Genomic DNA, 21,825 nt, shown 5'->3' on the forward strand with positions numbered 1-21,825 from the left:
TTTTTTTTTTCTTATTTACAACATTCATCTGACAGGTTAGATCATGTGGTATTTTTATAGAGCAGGTTGTCACGGACGCGGTGATACCTAATATGTATACAATTTTTATTATTTATGTAAGTTTTACACAATGATTTCATTTTTGAAACAAAAAAAATCATATTTTAGTGTCTCTATAGTCTGAGAGCCATAGTTTTTTCAGTTTTTGGGCGATTATCTTAGGTAGGGTCTTATATTTTGCGGGATGAGATGACGGTTCGATTGGCACTATTTTGGGGTGCATATGACTTCAATCGCTTGCTATTACACTTTTTGTGATGTAAGATGACAAAAAATGGCTTCTTTTACACCGTTTTTATTTTTATCTTTTACGGTGTTCATCTGAGGGGTTAGTTCATGTAATATTTTTATATAGCAGGTTATTACGGATGCGGCAATACTTAATATGTATACTTTTTTATGTAAGTTTTACACAATGATTTCCTTTTTGAAACCCAAAAAATCATGTTTTAGTGTCTCCATAGTCTGAGAGCCATAGTTTTTTCAGTTTTTAGGCGATTATCTTGGGTAGGGTAGGAGTTTTGCGGGATGAGATGACGGTTTGATTGGCACTATTTTGGGGTGCCTATGACTTTTTGATCGCTTGCTATTACACTTTTTGTGATGTAAGGTGACAAAAAAATTGCTTTTTTTACACTTTTTTAGGGGGGTTAGGTCATGTGATATTTTTATAGAGCAGGTTATTACGGACGCGGCGATACCTAATATGTATACTTTTTTTATTTATGGCAGTTTTACACAATAATATCATTTTTGAAACAAAAAAAATATCATGTTTTAGTTTCTCCATAGTCTGAGAGCCATAGTTTTTTCAGTTTTTGGGAGATTATCTTAGGTAGGGTCTCATTTTTTGCGGGATGAGTTGACGGTTTGATTGGCACTATTTTATGGTGCGTATGACTCTTTGATCGCTTGCTATTACACTTTTTGTGATGTAAGATGACAAAAAATGGCTTTTTTTACACCGTTTTTTTTTTTACGGTGTTCACCTGAGGGGTTAGGTCATGTGATATTTTTATAGAGCCGGTCGATACGGACGCGGCGATACCTAATATGTATACATTTTTTTATTTACTTACGTTTTACACAATAACAACTTTTTTAAAACAAAAAAAAATATGTTTTAGTGTCTCCATAATCTGAGCCATAGTTTTTTATTTTTTGGGCGATTGTCTTAGGTAGGGGCTCATTTTTTGCGGGAAGAGGTGCCGGTTAGATTGGTACTATTTTGGTGGGCTTACTGTTGTACTTTCTGTGATGTAAGGTGACAAAAAAATTGTTTATTTAGGACAGTTTTTATAATTTTTTACGGTGTTCATCTGAGGGGTTAGGTCATGTGATATGTTTATAGAGCCGGTCGATACGGACGCGGCGATACCTAATATGTCAACTTTATTTTTTACCAATTTTTTTAACTTTATTTGGGGAAAATGACGTTTGTTTATTTTTACTTGAAACTTTTAATTTTTGGGGGGGGGGAAACTTTATTTTTTCAACTTTTTTTACTTTATTTTTTGTCTTACTTTGGGACTTCAACTTTTGGGGGTCTAATCCCTTTTACAATGCATTCCAATACTTCTGCCTTCCATGCCATCGGGTCCCCCCTACAGCCGCATGGGGAAACCGCAAGTCTGAATTTACCTGTGGTTTGCGGCGATCGCCGACACGGGGGGGGGGGTCACGGGACCCCCCCTCGCATTTAGCCAAGGTGCCTGCTCAATGATTTGAGCAGGCACCTTGTTCCGATCACCGCCCGCCCTGTGTCCTTAAGGACCGGAAATCAGGGCGTACCGGTACGCCCTATGTCCTAAACAGGTTCTATGTCCTAAACAGGTTAAAGTGAACCTGTCACCAGGATTTTGTGTATAGAGCTGAGGACATGGGTTGCTAGATGGCCGCTAGCACATCCGCAATACCCAGTCCCCATAGCTCTGTGTGCTTTTATTGTGTAAAATAAACGATTTGATACATATGCAAATTAACCTGAGATGAGTCCTGTCCCTGACTCATCTCACGTACAGGACTCATCTCAGGTTAATTTTCATATGTATCAAATCGGTTTTTTTACACAATAAAAGCACACAGAGCTATGGGGACTGGGTATTGCGGATGTGCTAGCGGCCATCTAGCAACCCATGTCCTCAGATCTATACACAAAATCCCAGTGACAGGTTCCCTTTAAGGATTTAGAGATTACGGCTGCAAAAAGAATATATATATTTTTATATTATTATATTATATATATTAGAGTACTATATATTTTTCCACAGACACTATGCCTGTATTATTAAAAGATAACAGCAAACTTATGCAATGTCTGGTTAAATTCTACATTTCACAGAAATCATAAGGTCCAAGGCCCCAAACTCCCAAATATGTTAATAATTTACCTGCAGTATAGACATAGGCATCTGTATAGTTCAACAATCTCACTTGACTCGTCCTGCAAAGATGGAAATGATGCTTCTCAACATACTTCTGCTGGCAATTTTCTCCTGTTGCTCAGGTAAATTGGTAAAGAACTAGAACTATTTGAAGAATATTATTTCCGCTTTACAGAGTATATGTTTGTTCCCTTTCTGATCCAAAAATATATCATGGTCTCTGCTGAACTCAAGATTAACTACATGTAAGCCAACTGCCGTTAGAGATTTTTCTCGGACCAGTTCTGCTGGTAATTGCATTCACTAAACTGATAATTTATTAATGGTCAAAATAAACATTTTATTGTTCTCTAAGGTACAGGGTTGCTATCAGGAATTTCAGGGCCACAGGCAAACTGTGTGGGCCCCCCACCTGCCCTTCTGAGATATTCATAGCCATAACAGTCATAACTTTTTTGTCTGTGTCAGGCCAGTTTTGAATACGCATAAGTAAGATTTTAATTTCTACTTTTATTATGGGTTAAATAAAGGGGAAAAAACCTACTGACCACCATGAATAACGTGTTCATTATATTGTATAGATTATTATAATTACAGGGATGGCAAAAACAGTTTTGTGACAATTAATGGTAAGTATGTCAAAAAAGCATTTATTGTAATGGTTTTGACTCAGTTATTCTTTTTAGTGACATTAAGGGCTCGCGCACACGACCGTATGTATTTTGCGGTCCGCAATTGAAAACACCTGGCCCCTTACAGAACAGTACTATCGCTGTCCGTGATGCGGACAATAATAGGATATGTTCTATTTTTTTGCGGAACGGAAATACGGACATACGGAAACGGAATGCACACGAAGTAACTTCCGCTTTTTTTGCGGACCCATTGAAGTGAATGGTTCCGCATACAGTCAGCAAACGGAACACGGAAAGAAAATACGTTCGTGTGCATATGGCCTAACTTTGATGAAAAATTAAATTTTTACTTTCCAGCTTACTTTTACGGTAAAAAAAAAATCTGGAAAGTAAAAGTTCCATTTTTCGGTCATAACCCAAAGTTCCATTTTTTCCTATAACCTTTACTAAAGAAATTATTCCACAGTTCTCTATTAGGAATTGACCACTAGACCTTCCAAATGGCAGGCATCAAGTTTTCCACTACACTAGAGAACTTCACTGTTATAAAAATGAGATTTCTGCGCTTGAAAAGCTATTAAATAGTACTTATTGAAGAAACCAGTAATACTGTTTACTAGATTTCTAGGCACAGAAAACCCTATCCTTATTACAAGGTGGTTCCACAGTATAATGGTAAATTTACTGCCTTCCTTGCAGCAGGTCTGCGATTCAGTAAAATAACTTTTTTATCAAAGGTTATGGTAGAAAAATTGAACTTTTAACTTCCAACTTTTCTTTAACCCTAAAAGAAAAGCCGGTGGATAGTAAAAGTGTCTTAAACTATACTAAATATATTTAAAGACCTACTAAAAACCTACTAAACATATTACTAGAAAACTACTAAACAGTATTACTATTAATACTATTATACTATTAATACTTAAAGGGGTTTTGCCACTTCAGCAAATAGCATTTATTATGCAGAGAAAGTTTCCATGGTTACGACCACCCTGCAGTCCAGCAGCATGGCCGTGCTTGTACACTATAGAAAAAAGCACTAGCCTATGTGAGCTCCCACGGTCCCGGCCAACAGAGAGGCTGGCATTTTTTCTTATAGTGTGCAAGCACGAGCACCACTGCTAGATTACAGGGAGGTTGTAACAATGGAAATGAGCAGTGTATTATGTGGTGGAAAAATGAACTAAGCCAGCAAAGGAGACAATATGGATAATGACAATACATTAGTGTACAAGCACGGACATGCTGCTGGACTGCAGGGTGGTCGTAACCATGGAAACTTTCTCTGCATAATAAATGCTATTTGCTGAAGTGGCAAAACCCCTTTAAGTATTAATAGTATAATAGTATTAATAGTAATACTGTTTAGTAGTTTTCTAGTAATTTGTTTAGTAGTTTTTTTTAGGCACAGAAAGTCCTAGTGAGGTTCTATGGTGTAGTTGTAAACTTGCTGCCTGCCATGTGGTTGACCTGGGGTTCAATTCCCAACAGAGATCTGTCAAATAATTTATTTAGTAAATGTCTGCATGCTGTAAATGTAACAGAAGCTTCAATTAAATTCATTGCACTGAAGTGTACACTAATGAGGCTGAGGATGTCAGAGACTTGAAGTGGCTGGGACTAGGGGCCCCTGTTGCTCCAGGCCATGACTGCAATATTGCCTCTGCATCTTTCTCTTGTATCTCTCAGAATATAGTTTCAAGGTGGCAACTTGGGACCAACCAAACATTTGAAGTGTATTGGATGTTAAAGAGGACCTTTCATCAGTTTTGCAAAAGTCTAATTAGGGTGTTACCTTATAGCGCAGCCCCCAAAGAAGCCATGTTTTTTTTTTTGTTTTTTTCAAAAGACCACTGTGGCCCCCTGTTTATTTTGGCACCTTGTATTATAATGAGGAGTATCAGAACAATGAGGAGGAGACGGAGTCTTTCTCTGTGGGCGTCTCCTTCTCCCTGGCTGTAGCGCTGTCTAATCGCAGCGCAGAACGTCACAGTCAGGGAGTTTTTTTTATTCCTGGCTGTGATGCTCTGCGCTGCGATTGGACAGCGCTATAGCCAGGGAGAAGGAGACGCCCATTGAGAAACCCTGGCGTCTTCTCCCTGTTCAGATGTTAGTAATTAGCATACTGAGCGGGAAAATACCGGAGGGAACAGCGGGCGAATAATAGTAAGCACCATAGGATCCCTAATTTATGCTCTACCTAACGTGCTACTTATCTTATAAAGTCTGGAACCATGAAAGGTCCTCTTTAAGCTCACATTTGGTTGGCTTATGTTGTGGAAGAAAACAATTGTGCATGTTGATACCATATATATACTATGTAGCCAGGAGACATAGTTCTGTTTACAAACACAAACATTTTCTCCAAATACACAGTAATTAAGGGGATTGTTCTTTTAACTCTTCCAGGCCTACCTACTTATAATGCTGGAAGCAAACAAGATGCAATCACCAGTGCATTAGATGCTTCTATTGATCAGTTGAACAGCCAATCTTGGGGAAGAAACCTACTAAAGTTGTCAGGGACAGGAGTAATAACAATAAAACCATTGTTCCAGGTAAAATTTATCATTTTTTTTTCCATCTGTCCATATTCAGACAGCACTCTACAATGATGTCCTCTGTAATTCACCTCGTCAACTGGGCATGTCTGACACTGAACGGCACTCCGCAATACACTAGAACGGCACTCCTATAGAAATGCCTATTCTTGTCCGCTATTCCGGACAAGAATAGGACATGTTCTATTTTTTTCGGGAGCCGCGGAGCGGACATACGGAGCTGCGGACCGGAAATGCGGATGCGGACAGCACAATGTGTGCTGTCCGCATCCTTTCCGTCCCCATTGAGAATGAATGAGTCCGCTCTCCTTAGTACTTTCTGTCCACTTTTTGGCTTCCAAAACTTCATCCAGAAACCTGTGGCCGCACCCTAAGGACATGTTCACATGGAGTTTTTTTAAGTAGATTTTTTTGTCCAGATTCGGCACCCAAAAACCGTGCTGAAAATGCTTTCAAATCATCTCCATAGGATTCAATGGGAAAATAGCTTGTTAATTTACACAGCGCTAGTTTTTTCTACTCGCAGTTTTAAAAACAGAGTGGAAAAAAAAGAAGTGACATGTTGATTCTTGGTGCAGATTCTATGTCATATCCACATCCAAGTTTCCCACTCTAAGGGCTCGTTCACACGACCGTGGTTTTGGTCCGCATCCGAGCCGCATTTTTTGCGGCTCGTGCGCGGACCCATTCCCTTCAATGGGGCCGCAAAAGATGCGGAAAGCACTCCGTGTGCTGTCCGCATCCGTTGCTCCATTCCGTGGCCCCGCAAAAATTATGAGGCATGTCCTTTCTTGCCCGTTTTGCGGACAAGTATAGGCATTTCTATAATGGGCCTCCTGTTCCGTTTCATAAATTGCAGAAGGCACACGGGCGGCATCCGTGTTTTTCGGACCGCAAAACAGGGCACGGTCGTGTAAACAAGCCCTAATGGGCCGGATCAAAAACTGTGTCACAATAAAAACTCATCCAAAAAGCCACGAGGAATCCTGAAGCATATTTCACTTTTTTTTTTTTTTTCATGTGAACATACCCTCACAGGTTAATTGAGGTCTTGTAATGCTATACTTGGTGTAGTGATGACACTCTTTCATCTCTGGAGTCTACAGAATTGTGAATGCAGCTGTGGGTTATAATACAGGATGTAATGCAGGAACCGTATAGTAATAAAATAGTCACACAGTTGCTGATTTTTTGCACAAATTAAATAGGTTTCTCCATCTCATAAAACAATGGCAAATCATAAAAATATGAAGCCATACTGCAGTTCTCTACATAGCAGGAGTCAGAGAAAGTATTGAAGGTGATGCAATGCTAAAACAGTGCTACAGCAGTGCCACAGGTCCCTTCATTTTCAGGACTGTGGGAGAAAGTAATGTAATATCTTAATGGGGTTATTCAATAATTCATGTAAAAAAAATTTAAATCCGTCATCATATAGTACAAGACTTTCTAACAAAGCTAGAGCCATCAAAAGGATCCATAGGATTCCTCCCCTTCCCCCAATTCCTTGCTACAATTGTTCTACTAGATTTATTTCAAGCTGGCAGCTCAGTGGGCATGTCTTTTCTCAAGGGGCATGTCCTTTCTGCTGCCGCTGTTCTCTCCATGTAACTGTCACAGTATATAGCACTTGTGGCAGCTGAAGAATGGAACTGAGCATGTGCAACCACCTTAGCAAGGTAGGCACAGAAAAAAGAGAAAGAACAGACAGCAGGTGGCGCTATCCCAAAATATTTTTTCCCTGTGGCTATACTGATTTTTCAATTACATGCAAGAACAAAAGTATACAGATCCAGGTCTTCTTTGCAAAATGTTGAATATTTTTGTGGGATAACCCCTTCAATTCCTTTTTATACAAGCCAATAATCAGGCACAAATGTTTATATAAATGTTCACTCTCCCAGTCATTGCTCTGAGTACATATGCACCCGATCAGCCAATAAACGACCAACGCTTGTTTGTTGGGGCTCATATAGTTTATGTGGGCATAACATTTTTTGGTTGCCGGCAGCACATCTCCTCGTGTAAACAGGAGATATGCTGATGATAATATAATAATAATACGCAGTACAATGATTATTGCGTGTAAATCAACATGGTGTTCAGCGCTCAGTAATGGGCAGATTATCTGTACGTGTAAAAAAGATCCTTAGTGGTTTCAAGGTCTGGTAGATGCTTATTCCTCTCTCCTTATTGAAATAAGCATGCAGGTGAGCTGAGTGTGCATGTGGAGTGGGACAGATGTCTCATGTGTATGGCCAGGATTCTGTTGTCTGCCGCACCAAGATAACTAATATACAGATGCCTAAAAGCACTTCACCCCTATTTGTTTCTGCTGTAGGATAGAGATAGAAGGCAATCTGATTTATTTGAAATATCACTACGATTCACAATAAGAGAAACCACATGCAACAAGAATACAGCTACCGATCCCTCAGAATGTGAATTCCAAGAAGGGCCATACACGGTAAGTACAAATTAAAGTTTATCATAAAGATTAGCGAGTTGTATAAAAAGGATGTTGTTGCCTAAAATATTGGCTCACATTATAAGTGGCATTTTTGTACTGGCTCACATTATGTTTAAACGTTTTTTATTGAACATTTTAACATGATATCAACATCCAAAAAAAAAAAACAATCCTCATAAGAGGTATTAAGTAGTCAAGCACTTAAATGCAGATGCAGATTACACAAGACCTATATTATGAATGATCGACAGCTTGTATTCATCAACAAATGTGACTAAGCATATACAGAACAAAATAGGTTGAAGAAAGGAAAGAACGAAGCAGAGAGAGAAGAAAAGAAAACATGGACGAAGGGGGCGGTTGTGGGATGTGGTTCTCAACAGGGACTCTCCCCTAGGTGAAGCTAAACTCTGCAAATGATGGACGAGCCACTACATATTCAAGCAAGAATTAAGAACTGAAAGTTGGGGGATTTTTGGAAATCAATCCAATTTGACCAAATCTTGAGGTATTTGGAGGACTCATCATGAGCCAACGATGAGACCTCTCCCATCCGTGCAATATGCAGCATTTCCTGGTACCATTCCAACATGGTAGAGACATGTGTCATAAGCCAGTGCCGAAGTATTACCAATCTGGCTGCAGAGATGTAAAATGTCGGGGGGTAATAATTCAATTAAGAATTATTAATTATGGTCATAAATAAATAAAAGTTATAAAATTTGTCATAAATTCTTAAAATCATGACCTGGTGAATTGTAGACAACCTAATTGATACAATTCACATCTGAGTCCGACTATTTCCTCAGATAAATAAGTTCTTTTTGACGTGAGATGACGTTAATGATAAAATGTAGTTCTGCATTATACAATAATACACGAGTATTATAAAAATATGCAGATTTATTGGTTACAAAGTTATAAACATATATAAGTAAATAAATACAATGATACATGCAAATGAATATATATAGGGTTAATATAAAGCATTACAAGCTTAACAATACATGTGAGTGGAAATAACTTGTCACATTATAACCAAGCTATTATTAGGTTAGGATATCAAAGTAGGAACATAAGTTATATACATCACTTCTGTTCAGAGAAAACCTCATGATATCAGGATGGGCATGTCTAATCCTAGACATCAATATAGAATGCTAAATACATTCTGGCCCCCCCTAACCAACTACACATCACATAGCTTCAAGATGGGCAAACCCATTCAAGGAGATAACTTAGAAGAGACAACTGTATGCTTCCGCCCCATCCTGGACTATTTACACATATATAACTTTGGTAAGAATATTAAGACAAATAACTGGGATCTAGGATCTTGCTAGACCATATCTTAAATGGGAAGGACTTGAAACAAGTCTTTCCTGTGGGAATCCATCACTTAGGTTGGCGAAGAATGTTCCATCAATAAATATATATATATATATATATATATATATATAAGCAATTATTTAATGCTTTGCTAGGTTATGAGTCTAGATTCTTCAGCAGGTAGAATAAAGCCTCACAATATCCTAAGACTACATCTCAATATGGAGATGATCAATTAATTTAATTATTTATTTATTCTCCAATCTAGATGGTATAATTTCACCCACACTATCAAATTAGTCTTAATAAAATGAAATATCATTTTCTGTGTCTCTTACCAAGTCCTAGTAGGAATCTCACTTCTGCTCCTAGGAAAGCTGGGTGGTCCATCATAGCGCATCTCACCATGGCTTTCATCTTGATAGACCCCTCTAGAGAGCTCAACTTCTCTTCTCTCTCTCTCCTTTTCCTCTCTCTGTGTATGGTTAATGATCACAAACTTTTCAGTTAGACACACCTTCCTAGTTTGGAACTTTCCAATCATTGTCGGATGGGCGTGACCATTGATAAAAATGTGATATCATAACCTTACCCAGAATGCACTTTTGCTACTGTTGTATTGTCACCTACTGATACCTAGGTGGCACTGCTGTATAAGCTATTTGCATCATAGTATAAAGGGTTAACTTATGTAAGTCTGAATATAATGTATTTTATACATTTGACCTTAGAAGCTTTAATTCAAAGCCATAGGGATTAATTCTGACACTTGTAGCAATTAGAGACAGACCTCTAGGCGTCTCTCTGAATGTTTCTCACACTGTTGATTTATGGACCATGATGAAATGAATGGCCCTGTTCTTTCACAGAGATATCAGTAACCCCTGTCACACCAAAGATGTGATTAATTGTTACAAAACACACATCTTCACAGACACTCTTTTAGAGACTAATATTCTCCTAATGAGAAATATATATAATATACTGGATACATGTCTTCATAACATATAACAATATAATATAAAGTAATAAAATATATATATATATATATATATATATATATATATATATCCTACTGATTGTCTTATGCTAAGGACTAACTAAGGCTCATTAAATGAATACATGAATATTATATATTTTGCTTCATTAATAAATGCCTAATTGTATAGGTAATTATTACCAGCTGCATAGAGCTTATCTTTATCTCCCGTCATAAATTTATAAGTAAACAAGGAGGCCTCTTCTCAGACTGGTACATTCATGAGAAGAATAACACAAAAAAAAACAGAAACCTTTGTGTGACCTTACTTCGGCCTACTCAAGACATACAAAATTGCAACTATAGTCGAGCATGGCTCTTAAAGGCAATGAACATCCATCTTGACAATAATGAATTGGATATGAATGTATTTACCTATGAAAAGGCACAACAAAAATATCAATAGGCTTTTCTTTTGAGAAGCAACAGGGGAGGACTTTACCAACATGCAAACCAAGCAAATGCTTGGGGCCCCAACAATCATGGGTCCACCTGATGGCCAAAGACTTCTTTTAACCGCCTCAGGACCGCCGTATGCAGGATTTCGTCCTGGCAGCGGCCCTGCTATTCTGGGTGGACGCATATATGCGTCCTCTCGCGAGAGGCGAGATTTCCTGTGAAAGGATCGGAAGGTAAGCGAGTGGATCTCCAGCCTGTCAGCGGTGATCGTTCGATGGCAGGCTGTAGATGCGATTTTTTTAACCCCTAATAGGTATATTAGACGCTGTTTTGATAACAGCGTCTAATATACCTGCTACCTGGTCCTCTGGTGGTCCCTTTTGCTTGGATCGACCACCAGAGGACACAGGCAGCTCAGTAATAAGTAGCACCAAACACCACTACACTACACCCCCCCTGTCACTTATTAACCCCTTATTAACCCCTGATCACCCCTATTAACCCCTGATCCACTAACTTGCGACAAAAAATAAAAACTTCCATGAACTCACTATGCCCATCACGAAATACCTTGGGGTGTCTTCTTTCCAAAATGGGGTCACTTGTGGGGTAGTTATACTGCCCTGGCAATTTAGGGGCCCTAATGTGTGGTAAGTAGTTTGAAATCAAAATGTGTAAAAAATGACCTGTGAAATCCTAAAGGTGCTCTTTGGAATGTGGGCCCCTTTGCCCACCTAGGCTGCAAAAAAGTGTCACACATCTGGTATCGCCATACTCAGGAGAAGTTGGGCAATGTGTTTTGAGGTGTCATTTTACATATACCCATGCTGGGTGAGAGAAATATCTCGGTCAAATGCCAACTTTGTATAAAAAAATGGGAAAAGTTGTCTTTTGCCGAGATATTTGTAAACGCTATAACTTTTACCCAAACCATTTTTTTTTTACCCAAACGGTTTTTTTTTATCAAGGACATGTAGAACAATAAATTTAGAGAAAAATTTATATATGGATGTCGTTTTTTTAAAAAAAATTTACAACTGAAAGTGAAAAATGTCATTTTTTTGCAAAAATTTTGTAAAATTTCGATTAATAACAAAAAAGTAAAAATGTCAGCAGCAATGAAATACCACCAAATGAAAGCTCTATTAGTGAGAAGAAAAGGAGGTAAAATTCATTTGGGTGGTAAGTTGCATGACCGAGCAATAAACGGTGAAAGTAGTGTAGGTCAGAAGTGTAAAAAGTGGCCTGGTCATTAAGGGTGTTTAAGCTAGGGGGGCTGAAGTGGTTAATGGTGGTCACTAAGAGGCCTTTGACTGGGCCTTCGCCTTTTTACAACAGCCAAGTCTAAGCGCTGCACCAGTCTCCGTGAGATTGGGGGCATGATTGTAACATGTGAGCCATACTCCTGCTCTAACAGCCTAGAACCAGGAGGAGCACTGTTCCAAGCTGTTTAACCCCTTACATGCCGTGGCAATAGCACCTGTGGCATGTAAGCAATTACAGAGGGAGTATGATAACATGATGTATGATAACATGAGAACTAGACTTTTTCACTAATAAGATATATTACAAAGATTCTTTTGGCCACTTGTACTATTGATTTATGCAAAGTTGTATGAAAGATTAGTGACCAATTAACGCTATTGGGCCCCATAACAAAATCTGTAACAGGTGCAATGTCTCCTGTGTTGTTATGAGGCAGACAGGACTTTGAGTCCCCTTGAGCATAAGGGCCCATATTCAACTATTTCCTCTGCCCCCAAGATATACCTCTAAAGTAATTGAACAATTGAAGGATCCTAAAAATATCCATCTACCACGCTATTCACTTCTATGGGCAGTGCCGCACTACCAATTAGACGAGGTGAGGCAATCACCTCAGGTGGCATGACCCCGAAAACCATTGAAGTTAGCAGCAGGTCTGTCCGTCTCTTACCCTTTTCCTCTGATATGCTACAGACACTAGACCTGAAGCCTATCAGAGGCCGTTGCAGGAGGCGCAATGACGTCATCATCATTGTGCTGCCTGAGTCGGGCAGCATACAGCATGGGACACAGGCCTGCACTGCATCACTGACAGCTGCATGGAGGTAAGTATTTTTTAAAAAAAATTTTATTTAGCACCATGTGGTTGAGCTGCTATGGGGAAGGGGGAGAGGAGCACTATGGGGAAACTAAATAGGGGCATTTTCTACCAGCACACATTATGGGGGGCACTATGGGGACATTAGCTCAACTGGGGGCACTAATAAGATGTATTATTTTTGTACTGGCAAACACAAGGGGTCATTAAGCACACATTATGGGGACACTATGGGAACATTGACTCTAATGGGGTCACTAAAAGGTTTTTTTCTTATGGTGACACACAGAAGGGGGGCATTTTTGCACAGGCACACATTATGCGGGCACTATGGGGGCATTGGCTTTACTGGGGGCACGAGGAGGAGGTGTTTATGTATTGGCACACAGTAGGGGGCATTGGCACACATTATGGGGGAACTATAGGGACATTGGCTCTACTAAGGCCACTAAGAGGAGGTATTTTTTGTACTCGCACAAATTTTAAGGGGGCATTTTTTGCACTGGCAAACATTATAAGGGAGGATTTTTTTGCATTGGATCACATTATAAGGGGGAATTTTTGTACTGGCACACATAAGGGTGCATTTTATGTACTATCACACATTATAAGGGGCCATGTTTTGTACTGGTGCACATTATAAGGGGGGCATTTTTTTGTACTGGCTCTTATTATAAGGGGACATTTTTGTACTGGCTTACATTTTAAAGGGCATTTTTGTACTGGCTCACATTATAAGGGGGCATTTTTTAAACTGGCACACATTATAAAGAAAATTATTACTACTGGGGGGCATTATAGACAACATGATTATTATTATGAGCCCAGTGAGGACATTATTATTTTTGGGGGCACTGTAGGGGCACTATTATTATTACGTGCAATCTGGCAGAGAATTATTACTATTGGTGGGACTTTTAGGAGCACTATTACTGGTGGTGGAACCCTGGAATAGCATCAGCTTAGCAGAAATATTTTTGAGGGACAGTATTTGCGTCGGGGACACTGTTTGCTGGATGCAGTTATTTTGTAGGGCAATGGGAGCCAATAATAATGGAAGGGGGCACTATCTGTTGTAGTACTAGTATTTTCAGGTCGACTGTTTCTGCAGTACAGGGAGTGCAGAATTATTAGGCAAGTTGTATTTTTGAGGATTAATTTTATTATTGAACAACAACCATGTTCTCAATGAACCCAAAAAACTCATTAATATCAAAGCTGAATATTTTTGGAAGTCATTTTTAGTTTGTTTTTAGTTTTAGCTATTTTAGGGGGATATCTGTGTGTGCAGGTGACTATTAATGTGCATAATTATTAGGCAACTTAACAAAAAACAAATATATACCCATTTCAATTATTTGTTTTTACCAGTGAAACCAATATAACATCTCAACATTCACAAATATACATTTCTGACATTCAAAAACAAAACAAAAACAAATCAGTGACCAATATAGCCACCTTTCTTTGCAAGGACACTCAAAAGCCTGCCATCCATGGATTCTGTCAGTGTTTTGATCTGTTCACCATCAACATTGCGTGCAGCAGCAACCACAGCCTCCCAGACACTGTTCAGAGAGGTGTACTGTTTTCCCTCCTTGTAAATCTCACATTTGATGATGGACCACAGGTTCTCAATGGGGTTCAGATCAGGTGAACAAGGAGGCCATGTCATTAGATTTTCTTCTTGTATACCCTTTCTTGCCAGCCACGCTGTGGAGTACTTGGACGCGTGTGATGGAGCATTGTCCTGCATGAAAATCATGTTTTTCTTGAAGGATGCAGACTTCTTCCTGTACCACTGCTTGAAGAAGGTGTCTTCCAGAAACTGGCAGTAGGACTGGGAGTTGAGCTTGACTCCATCCTCAACCCGAAAAGGCCCCACAAGCTCATCTTTGATGATACCAGCCCAAACCATTACTCCACCTCCACCTTGCTGGCGTCTGAGTCGGACTGGAGCTCTCTGCCCTTTACCAATCCAGCCACGGGCCCATCCATCTGGCCCATCAAGACTTACTCTCATTTCATCAGTCCATAAAACCTTAGAAAAATCAGTCTTGAGATATTTCTTGCCCCAGTCTTGACGTTTCAGCTTGTGTGTCTTGTTCAGTGCTGGTCGTCTTTCAGCCTTTCTTACCTTGGCCATGTCTCTGAGTATTGCACACCTTGTGCTTTTTGGCACTCCAGTGATGTTGCAGCTCTGAAATATGGCCAAACTGGTGGCAAGTGGCATCTTGGCAGCTGCACGCTTGACTTTTCTCAGTTCATGGGCAGTTATTTTGCGCCTTGGTTTTTCCACACGCTTCTTGCGACCCTGTTGACTATTTTGAATGAAACGCTTGATTGTTCGATGATCACGCTTCAGAAGCTTTGCAATTTTAAGAGTGCTGCATCCCTCTGCAAGATATCAGCTTTTCTGAGCCTGTCAAGTCCTTCTTTTGACCCATTTTGCCAAAGGAAAGGAAGTTGCCTAATAATTATGCACACCTAATATAGGGTGTTGATGTCATCAGACCACACCCCTTCTCATTACAGAGATGCACATCACCTAATATGTTTAATTGGTAGTAGGCTTTCGAGCCTATACAGCTTGGAGTAAGACAACATGCATAAAGAGGATGATGTGGTCAACATACTCATTTGCCTAATAATTCTGCACGCAGTGTATAGTATTGGGGAGCACACCAGGCACAGTGTTGGGGGTGGCAGGGTGGGATGTTGAGAAGGTAGGGAGGAGGATGGAAAAGTAGGAAACTAAGTAGGTTTGTCAAACTCTGCAGATACAAGAGATGGCTGAAATAAATCATCATGGGGGAATGGTTCGAATAGAGAAGATGAGGAAAGAGAACATCAGAGGAGACATCATTGGATGTAAGAGGTATATGGCAGTGTATTACTCTGTATGTTTTGTAATGCTGTAAGTAATGTTAGGAGGGAAGGGATTAGGTTGAGAATTTGGTATGAGGGATGGGTTAAATTTTCGCCTCAGGCAGCAGAAAGGGTAGGTGCGACTGACAGCGTGCTAGGAGAGATTGCAGAGTTGGACTGACACTACTGCTCAGATACTTGGGGGCCCTCTGTTTTCGAGATCGCTGGGGGTCACGGCAGTGGACATTTATCACCTATCCAGTGGATAGCTGATAAATATTCATCGTGGGACTCCTTCAAGGGTAAATTCGCACACAGCAGAGTTGTTGAAGAACTTTATCTGACTGTCCTTCTACTTGAATGGAAGCCATGCTGCAGTACACCAGCACAACCATTACATAGTGGATGGAGCCTTCTGGCGTCAACAGCTGCCAAAAAACAGTTGATTGGTAGTTATGCTGGGTGTTGGACCCCCATAGAACTGATATTGATGACCTACCCACCCCTTTAAGGTAAGAGGTATGGAGGGGTATTTCATAGATCTCTAATGGTCTCTTTCTTTTATGTTGAAGGCAACACCCTGTGAAAGCAAAGCTTTAGTATCAAAAGGGAAAGCTATAGTCTTAAAAGCCGAGTGCAACCTGTCCAGCTCATCTGAATCTGAAAGCAGTGAAGAGGTAAGAAACAAGATTTGTGCTACATGTAAAGCTAAGCTCTGCTCTCCTATAGACATATTGAGGAAGACATCCATTTTTGAAATGGTGGTAATAGGTAATTTGTAGGGAAACCTGTATGTTGTACATTATAGGGGCATTGCAGGGGCGAATTGGGAACTTAAAGTGGACCTGGAAAAAACTAAAAGTGTCCCTATGTTGTAGGTGGGTTCAAACTGACAGACGACAGGCCAAAACATGTAGGCGGGGACAACCAAAGTAGGCGGAGCCTGCAATACCATAGTGCAGCACAGAATACCGCCCCAGCAGAACCAAATACCACAGGACAGCACAAAATACTGCCGCCCTCGCCACAGTATTCAACTGTATCACCATCATGAGAACAGTAATACAGTTGAGTTCAGGAGGGCACCTGCAGCCATTGAGCATCAGATCATTATCTACCAGGCCTACGGCCATCAAGAGGGCTTGAGTGGCCCCCTGGGCATTGGCCCACCGGGGAATTTCCCTGAAGGGTCTATGGCCAATCTACCCCTGGGGCATTGTAATCAGTTGATTGACTTTAAAGCATCACTAAGCTTTCAAATAACTTTTGCTATGTCATGTTTTAATCGCCATGACATATCAAACTTTTTTTTTAAAGCTCAGTGACACTTTAACTTATACTGTGGTGATATTCTGGATTCCAATGGTTGGGAACCCCAAATAGATAATGCAATGGTATAAGTAGGAGCGTGTTAATCATTATCGTCTATCTTGCTTTATATCCCACCCTGGCATTGTGCTATTTTTACTCTGGACAGCTTGAGCACTTCTGGTGCTGATCCAGTGGAAATGCCCTGCCATACTTTATCTGAACAGTGATGGGCATGTCATAGGGATGAAGCGCCGTATAGCAATCTAACTGGCGGATAATCTCCTGAATGGAGCATGGTGGGTATCAGGGGATATTGCAATATACTTTATCTGCCCTTGAGGCTGACCATTATGCTATAGCGTTAGCTAATAGAGAGATATTGGTAAGCTATGACGAAGGAACGACTGCTGTGATTTGGTGGTAGGTCTAATAATGTGTAACCAAGTGAAAGATACTAGAGACATACACAGGAGAAGAAGTGCTGTAGGAGCAGGTTGTAGAATATTATGTGTCCTGTTGTCTGATGACGTTTCACTTTTCCTATAATAAAATGTCTAAAAGATTGTGTCCAGGTTTGCAAATCTAATAGTTTTTTATTTTGCTACAACATAAGATGTTCAAGAGAACTCTCAACTCGAGGAAATACAAGGATTAAATCAGGTATGTGGCGATTGCCTCAGACTTCAAACACAGACAATTCATGTTATATAATGCTTATGTCATGATGCAGGAACTGCATTGCAAAACTGTAATATAATTATGATATTGCATTTATTATAAAATATAGCTATTGTGAACTGACCAACATAGGAAATCTATGGCCTATTATCATTTTCCAGGATTTCAACATGGATGGTCATCAATAATTATTTGAGGAGGGTTTAAAGGGTTTCTACCACTTTGTTTCACATATTTAGCTGTCAGACACTAGCGATCCGCTAGTGTCTGCTCTATCAAACCATCCTAATATAATAGGTTTTGGGGCAGCCGTTTTGCTAAAAAAAGAACTTATATCGATATGCTAATGAGCCTCTAGGTGCTATGGGGGCGTCATTAGCACATAGAGGCTCGGTCTACCTTCACAAACTGCCACCGCCCAGCGCGTCCCTCCAGCCCGCCCATCTCCTCCGGAATGCGATCCTCCCTGTGAGCGCCTGTATTCTGCGCATGCGCAGTGAATGTCTGACCGCTTCCCTGCTCAGACATCTCCACTGCGCCTGTTCCTCGGAGCACTATGACGTCATCGCGCAGGGGCAGTGGAGATGTCTGAGCAGGGAAGCGGTCAGACATTCACTGCGCATGCGCAGAATACAGGCGCTCACAGGGAGGATCGCATTCCGGAGGAGATGGGCGGGCTGGAGGGACGCGCTGGGCGGCGGCAGTTTGTGAAGGTAGACGGAGCCTCTAGGTGCTAATGACGCCCCCATAGCACCTAGAGGCTCATTAGCATATCGATATAAGTTCTTTTTTTAGCAAAACGGCTGCCCCAAAACCTATTATATTAGGATGGTTTGGTAGAGCAGACACTAGCGGATCGCTAGTGTCTGACAGCTAAATATGTGAAACGAAGTGATAGAAACCCTTTAACTCCTGGCATCCCTGGTGATCAGCTGAATTGGTTGGATGTGCACAATACCACAGCCCCCTTATTTACCCAATGGGCGAGGGTGCCAGGAGTTGGCACCCATGACTGAATGTTGATGACTTATCCAAACCTTTGGTGATCAGTATCAAAATCCTGGAAACCCCCTTTACCTACAGCTATCCCAGTTACATCTAAATGTCTGATGTCATGTTTTCCTTTAGGTATCAAAATTTGAACCCTTGTTGGGAAGAGGAAGAAGAAAGAATCCGAGACCATTTTCAAATGGAATAGATACATGGAATATACATTCAAATCCGGTGCTGATGATGTCAGATATTAGATCACTACTTATATTCTGAACATTACTTGCATGACATGTGATGAGCTCTGTGCTCAAGTGCATGTTTGAAATAGATAAATAAAGTACAGATCTAAACCCAATCTAAATAGTCATATTTCTTAAAGTTGGTTTAGGGTCTACATTCAATTGCATGAAACAATGTCCAGCAGATCGTTGACTATACCCCAAAGCATGCTGACCAAATTTATAATGATAGAACAATCTAGTCACCCCCTTATACTAGGTAAATTTCCTGCAAAATTATCCCTTCCCTATGGTTTATACCAACTTTTGTGCCATACTGGGAATATTTTAGAAATTTCTGCACAATAAACCGTATAATGTGCACCTAACCGGCAATTGTATTTCATCACGCTAGAAATATTGCTTATTTTGTGGAAAGTGGAGTACTTTTGTATTAAACACTGTATTTAGGATGACACAATAACTTACCAGATACATGTTTTGTTAGTCCTAGTAGCCCAGAGGGGGGGGGGGGGGGGGATGGTTGTCTGATCCTGATGGTCCAGAGGAAAAAACATCTATTAAAGCAACAGTGGACACTACACCATAGTTCACTGTATTTAAATTAAATAATGCGCATAAGGAATCTGTATGAAGGGGCGAGATGGAGCAATCGCTGGTCACCATGCAGGAGAGAAGATTGTTGCCATTACCCCCCCCCCCCCCTTTTCCCCGAGACAGTCTAAAATTGTGCCAGATTTATCACAGTGGCTGCTGTATGATATATCTGGCACACCTTCAGGGCTAGCTCACACAGCAGATTTTGCGAAAAGGCAAAAACTGGGGTGTATTCCACAGCCATGAACTGCAGCATGGCCTCCCATTGAAGACAATAGGAGGCAGATTCAGCATGGTTGCAGGTGGCCTTTTGGTACAGAATTCCTCCAGCAAAAGGCTCCATGTGAATGGGTCTTAGACTGTCTCATCTAAGTTTTTACCACTTATTCAGGGGCTTATTTTGTGCCAGAATCGTGCAACTGAAGCCACATCCCTCTGCTGCTAAGATAAGCCATAACCCTTTTCTGCCCCTATTTTGGCCAAATATTATGGTTCACTAGAAATCAGCACAAAAAAAATGGAACGTTTTTCTCACCTGTGCTGGAATGTGTTCCCATTCTTGATTGACAGAGAAAATGTAATCCTCTAAGTCTCTGGAAAATGCATAACAAGGATAACTGTCACATTTAGACCCTAATTAAAATTTTCATATATGTAGTTACTAATAACATGATATTCCAGAATCAGTTACTATTAGACTGACTTACCCCATATTTAATAAGATTCAGCCCTTAGCAACCAGTCTGCATAAAACTGCAATCTCACTATTCAGTTAAGATGGTCGCCACTGCCCTCAACCTGAGGCTAATCCCGCCTGCCCTCACTACCCACAATGCATTGAGCTCCTCACATGCACTAGCCAGTAACAATAGCCCCCCAAAAGTGTCAGTAACCAGAGCCCTTCCCCCTAAAGGGTTAATCTCCTGCAGCACAAAGGGGTCCTCTTACCACATGTACTACATTTAGGTGCACCTGCGAGGCCTGGGCCATATCAGCCAGTCCTGAGTGGGACTCGTAGACTCCTCCCTCCTCCCATTGCTAGCATGGTTCCATGCTGGAGGTAACTGGTGAGTTGTCTGTTAGTCGGCCCTCACGCTCCTGTAATTCGCCCACTGACCCCTGGTATTGACCATATGGCTCAGGTAGGTGAGTGTTAGGTCCCGGGCTACTTGAGAAACCTTGGCGTGGTGCTCGGGCTCAGACATGTCCTCCACAGTAAGATATGTTGGCTAATCTCTCAATTTTAACATTAGTTTGAGGGTTTAGGAAGTCCGCAGAGTGCACCTGTCTTTGCTATTATTATTTTGTTACAACAATCTATAGTAAATGCTAAAAATCACTAATACTAGGCTCATCTTTATTAGGTCAACTCACCTTTATTATCCAATTAATATTTTCAAACCATAGGTAATTGATGATACATGAATACCCCAAACATAGGGTATTATTCATGTAGAGACATTCTTATTTTTAGTTATATGTAACTGAGGTGTTTGGAGCACCAAGAGGCTGGCTTAAGATGTCAACTGGCATGGATTGCTGGTATAACATGTTCTAGTACATGTGACTGCAGAGGTCAGTGTTTGGCCACAGGGGTCACGGGACCAACTTCTCAATTTATTACCCTCAATATGCAAAGTATCAAGAAAAACTAGTTCATTTCAGAATGAACCACAACACATTTAGTGTAGCATCTTTGGATTTAATCTCATTCAAGAATTCTCCAATGATGTCCCATGATCTATCCATAATGCAAAGACATCATCTATGTACCGCATCTAAATCACACAATACTTTGTGAAATGTTATCATATGCATGCAGCCAACTGCAGTGCCTCAATGCTGTGGTCTTGAAGCAAACAAAAAAAACGCAGACAAAATGAATTGTTGTTGGGGTATCGGTACATCACCCTATTTCAGGTTTTAATCAACTATATGGAGGTTGGACACATCATAGATCAGAGCGTACAGACTGCACACATTGAATGATATGAGCAAAGCCCCACGTGGGGCCACTAGCCTGTCAATCATTCCCAATAAATAATTTGAGTCTAAAACAAAAGCTTTTACATTTACAATATAGGGATGTAACACATGATCAAGAGAAATCAGTAAATGGTGCATTATAATGCCAGTATTAGCGTCAATGGACCTCAATGGGCCTTAAGTATCAAAAGCA

General features: G+C 40.4%; 1 protein-coding gene across 1 annotated transcript; it reads left to right on the plus strand.

The window, feature by feature from the left end:
- Positions 1 to 2,474: 2,474 nt before the first annotated feature.
- Positions 2,475 to 19,165, plus strand: SPP2 (secreted phosphoprotein 2). Its single transcript, XM_040440222.1, has 6 exons — positions 2,475 to 2,566; positions 5,489 to 5,637; positions 7,982 to 8,107; positions 16,401 to 16,505; positions 17,753 to 17,799; positions 18,946 to 19,165. The coding sequence occupies exons 1-5, from the start codon at positions 2,512 to 2,514 to the stop codon at positions 17,792 to 17,794; spliced, it is 477 nt and encodes a 158-aa protein (XP_040296156.1). The 5' UTR covers positions 2,475 to 2,511; the 3' UTR covers positions 17,795 to 17,799; positions 18,946 to 19,165.
- Positions 19,166 to 21,825: the final 2,660 nt, after the last annotated feature.

Source organism: Bufo bufo, chromosome 7 (genome assembly GCF_905171765.1).
Source record: "Bufo bufo chromosome 7, aBufBuf1.1, whole genome shotgun sequence".
Taxonomy (NCBI): Eukaryota; Metazoa; Chordata; class Amphibia; order Anura; family Bufonidae; genus Bufo; species Bufo bufo.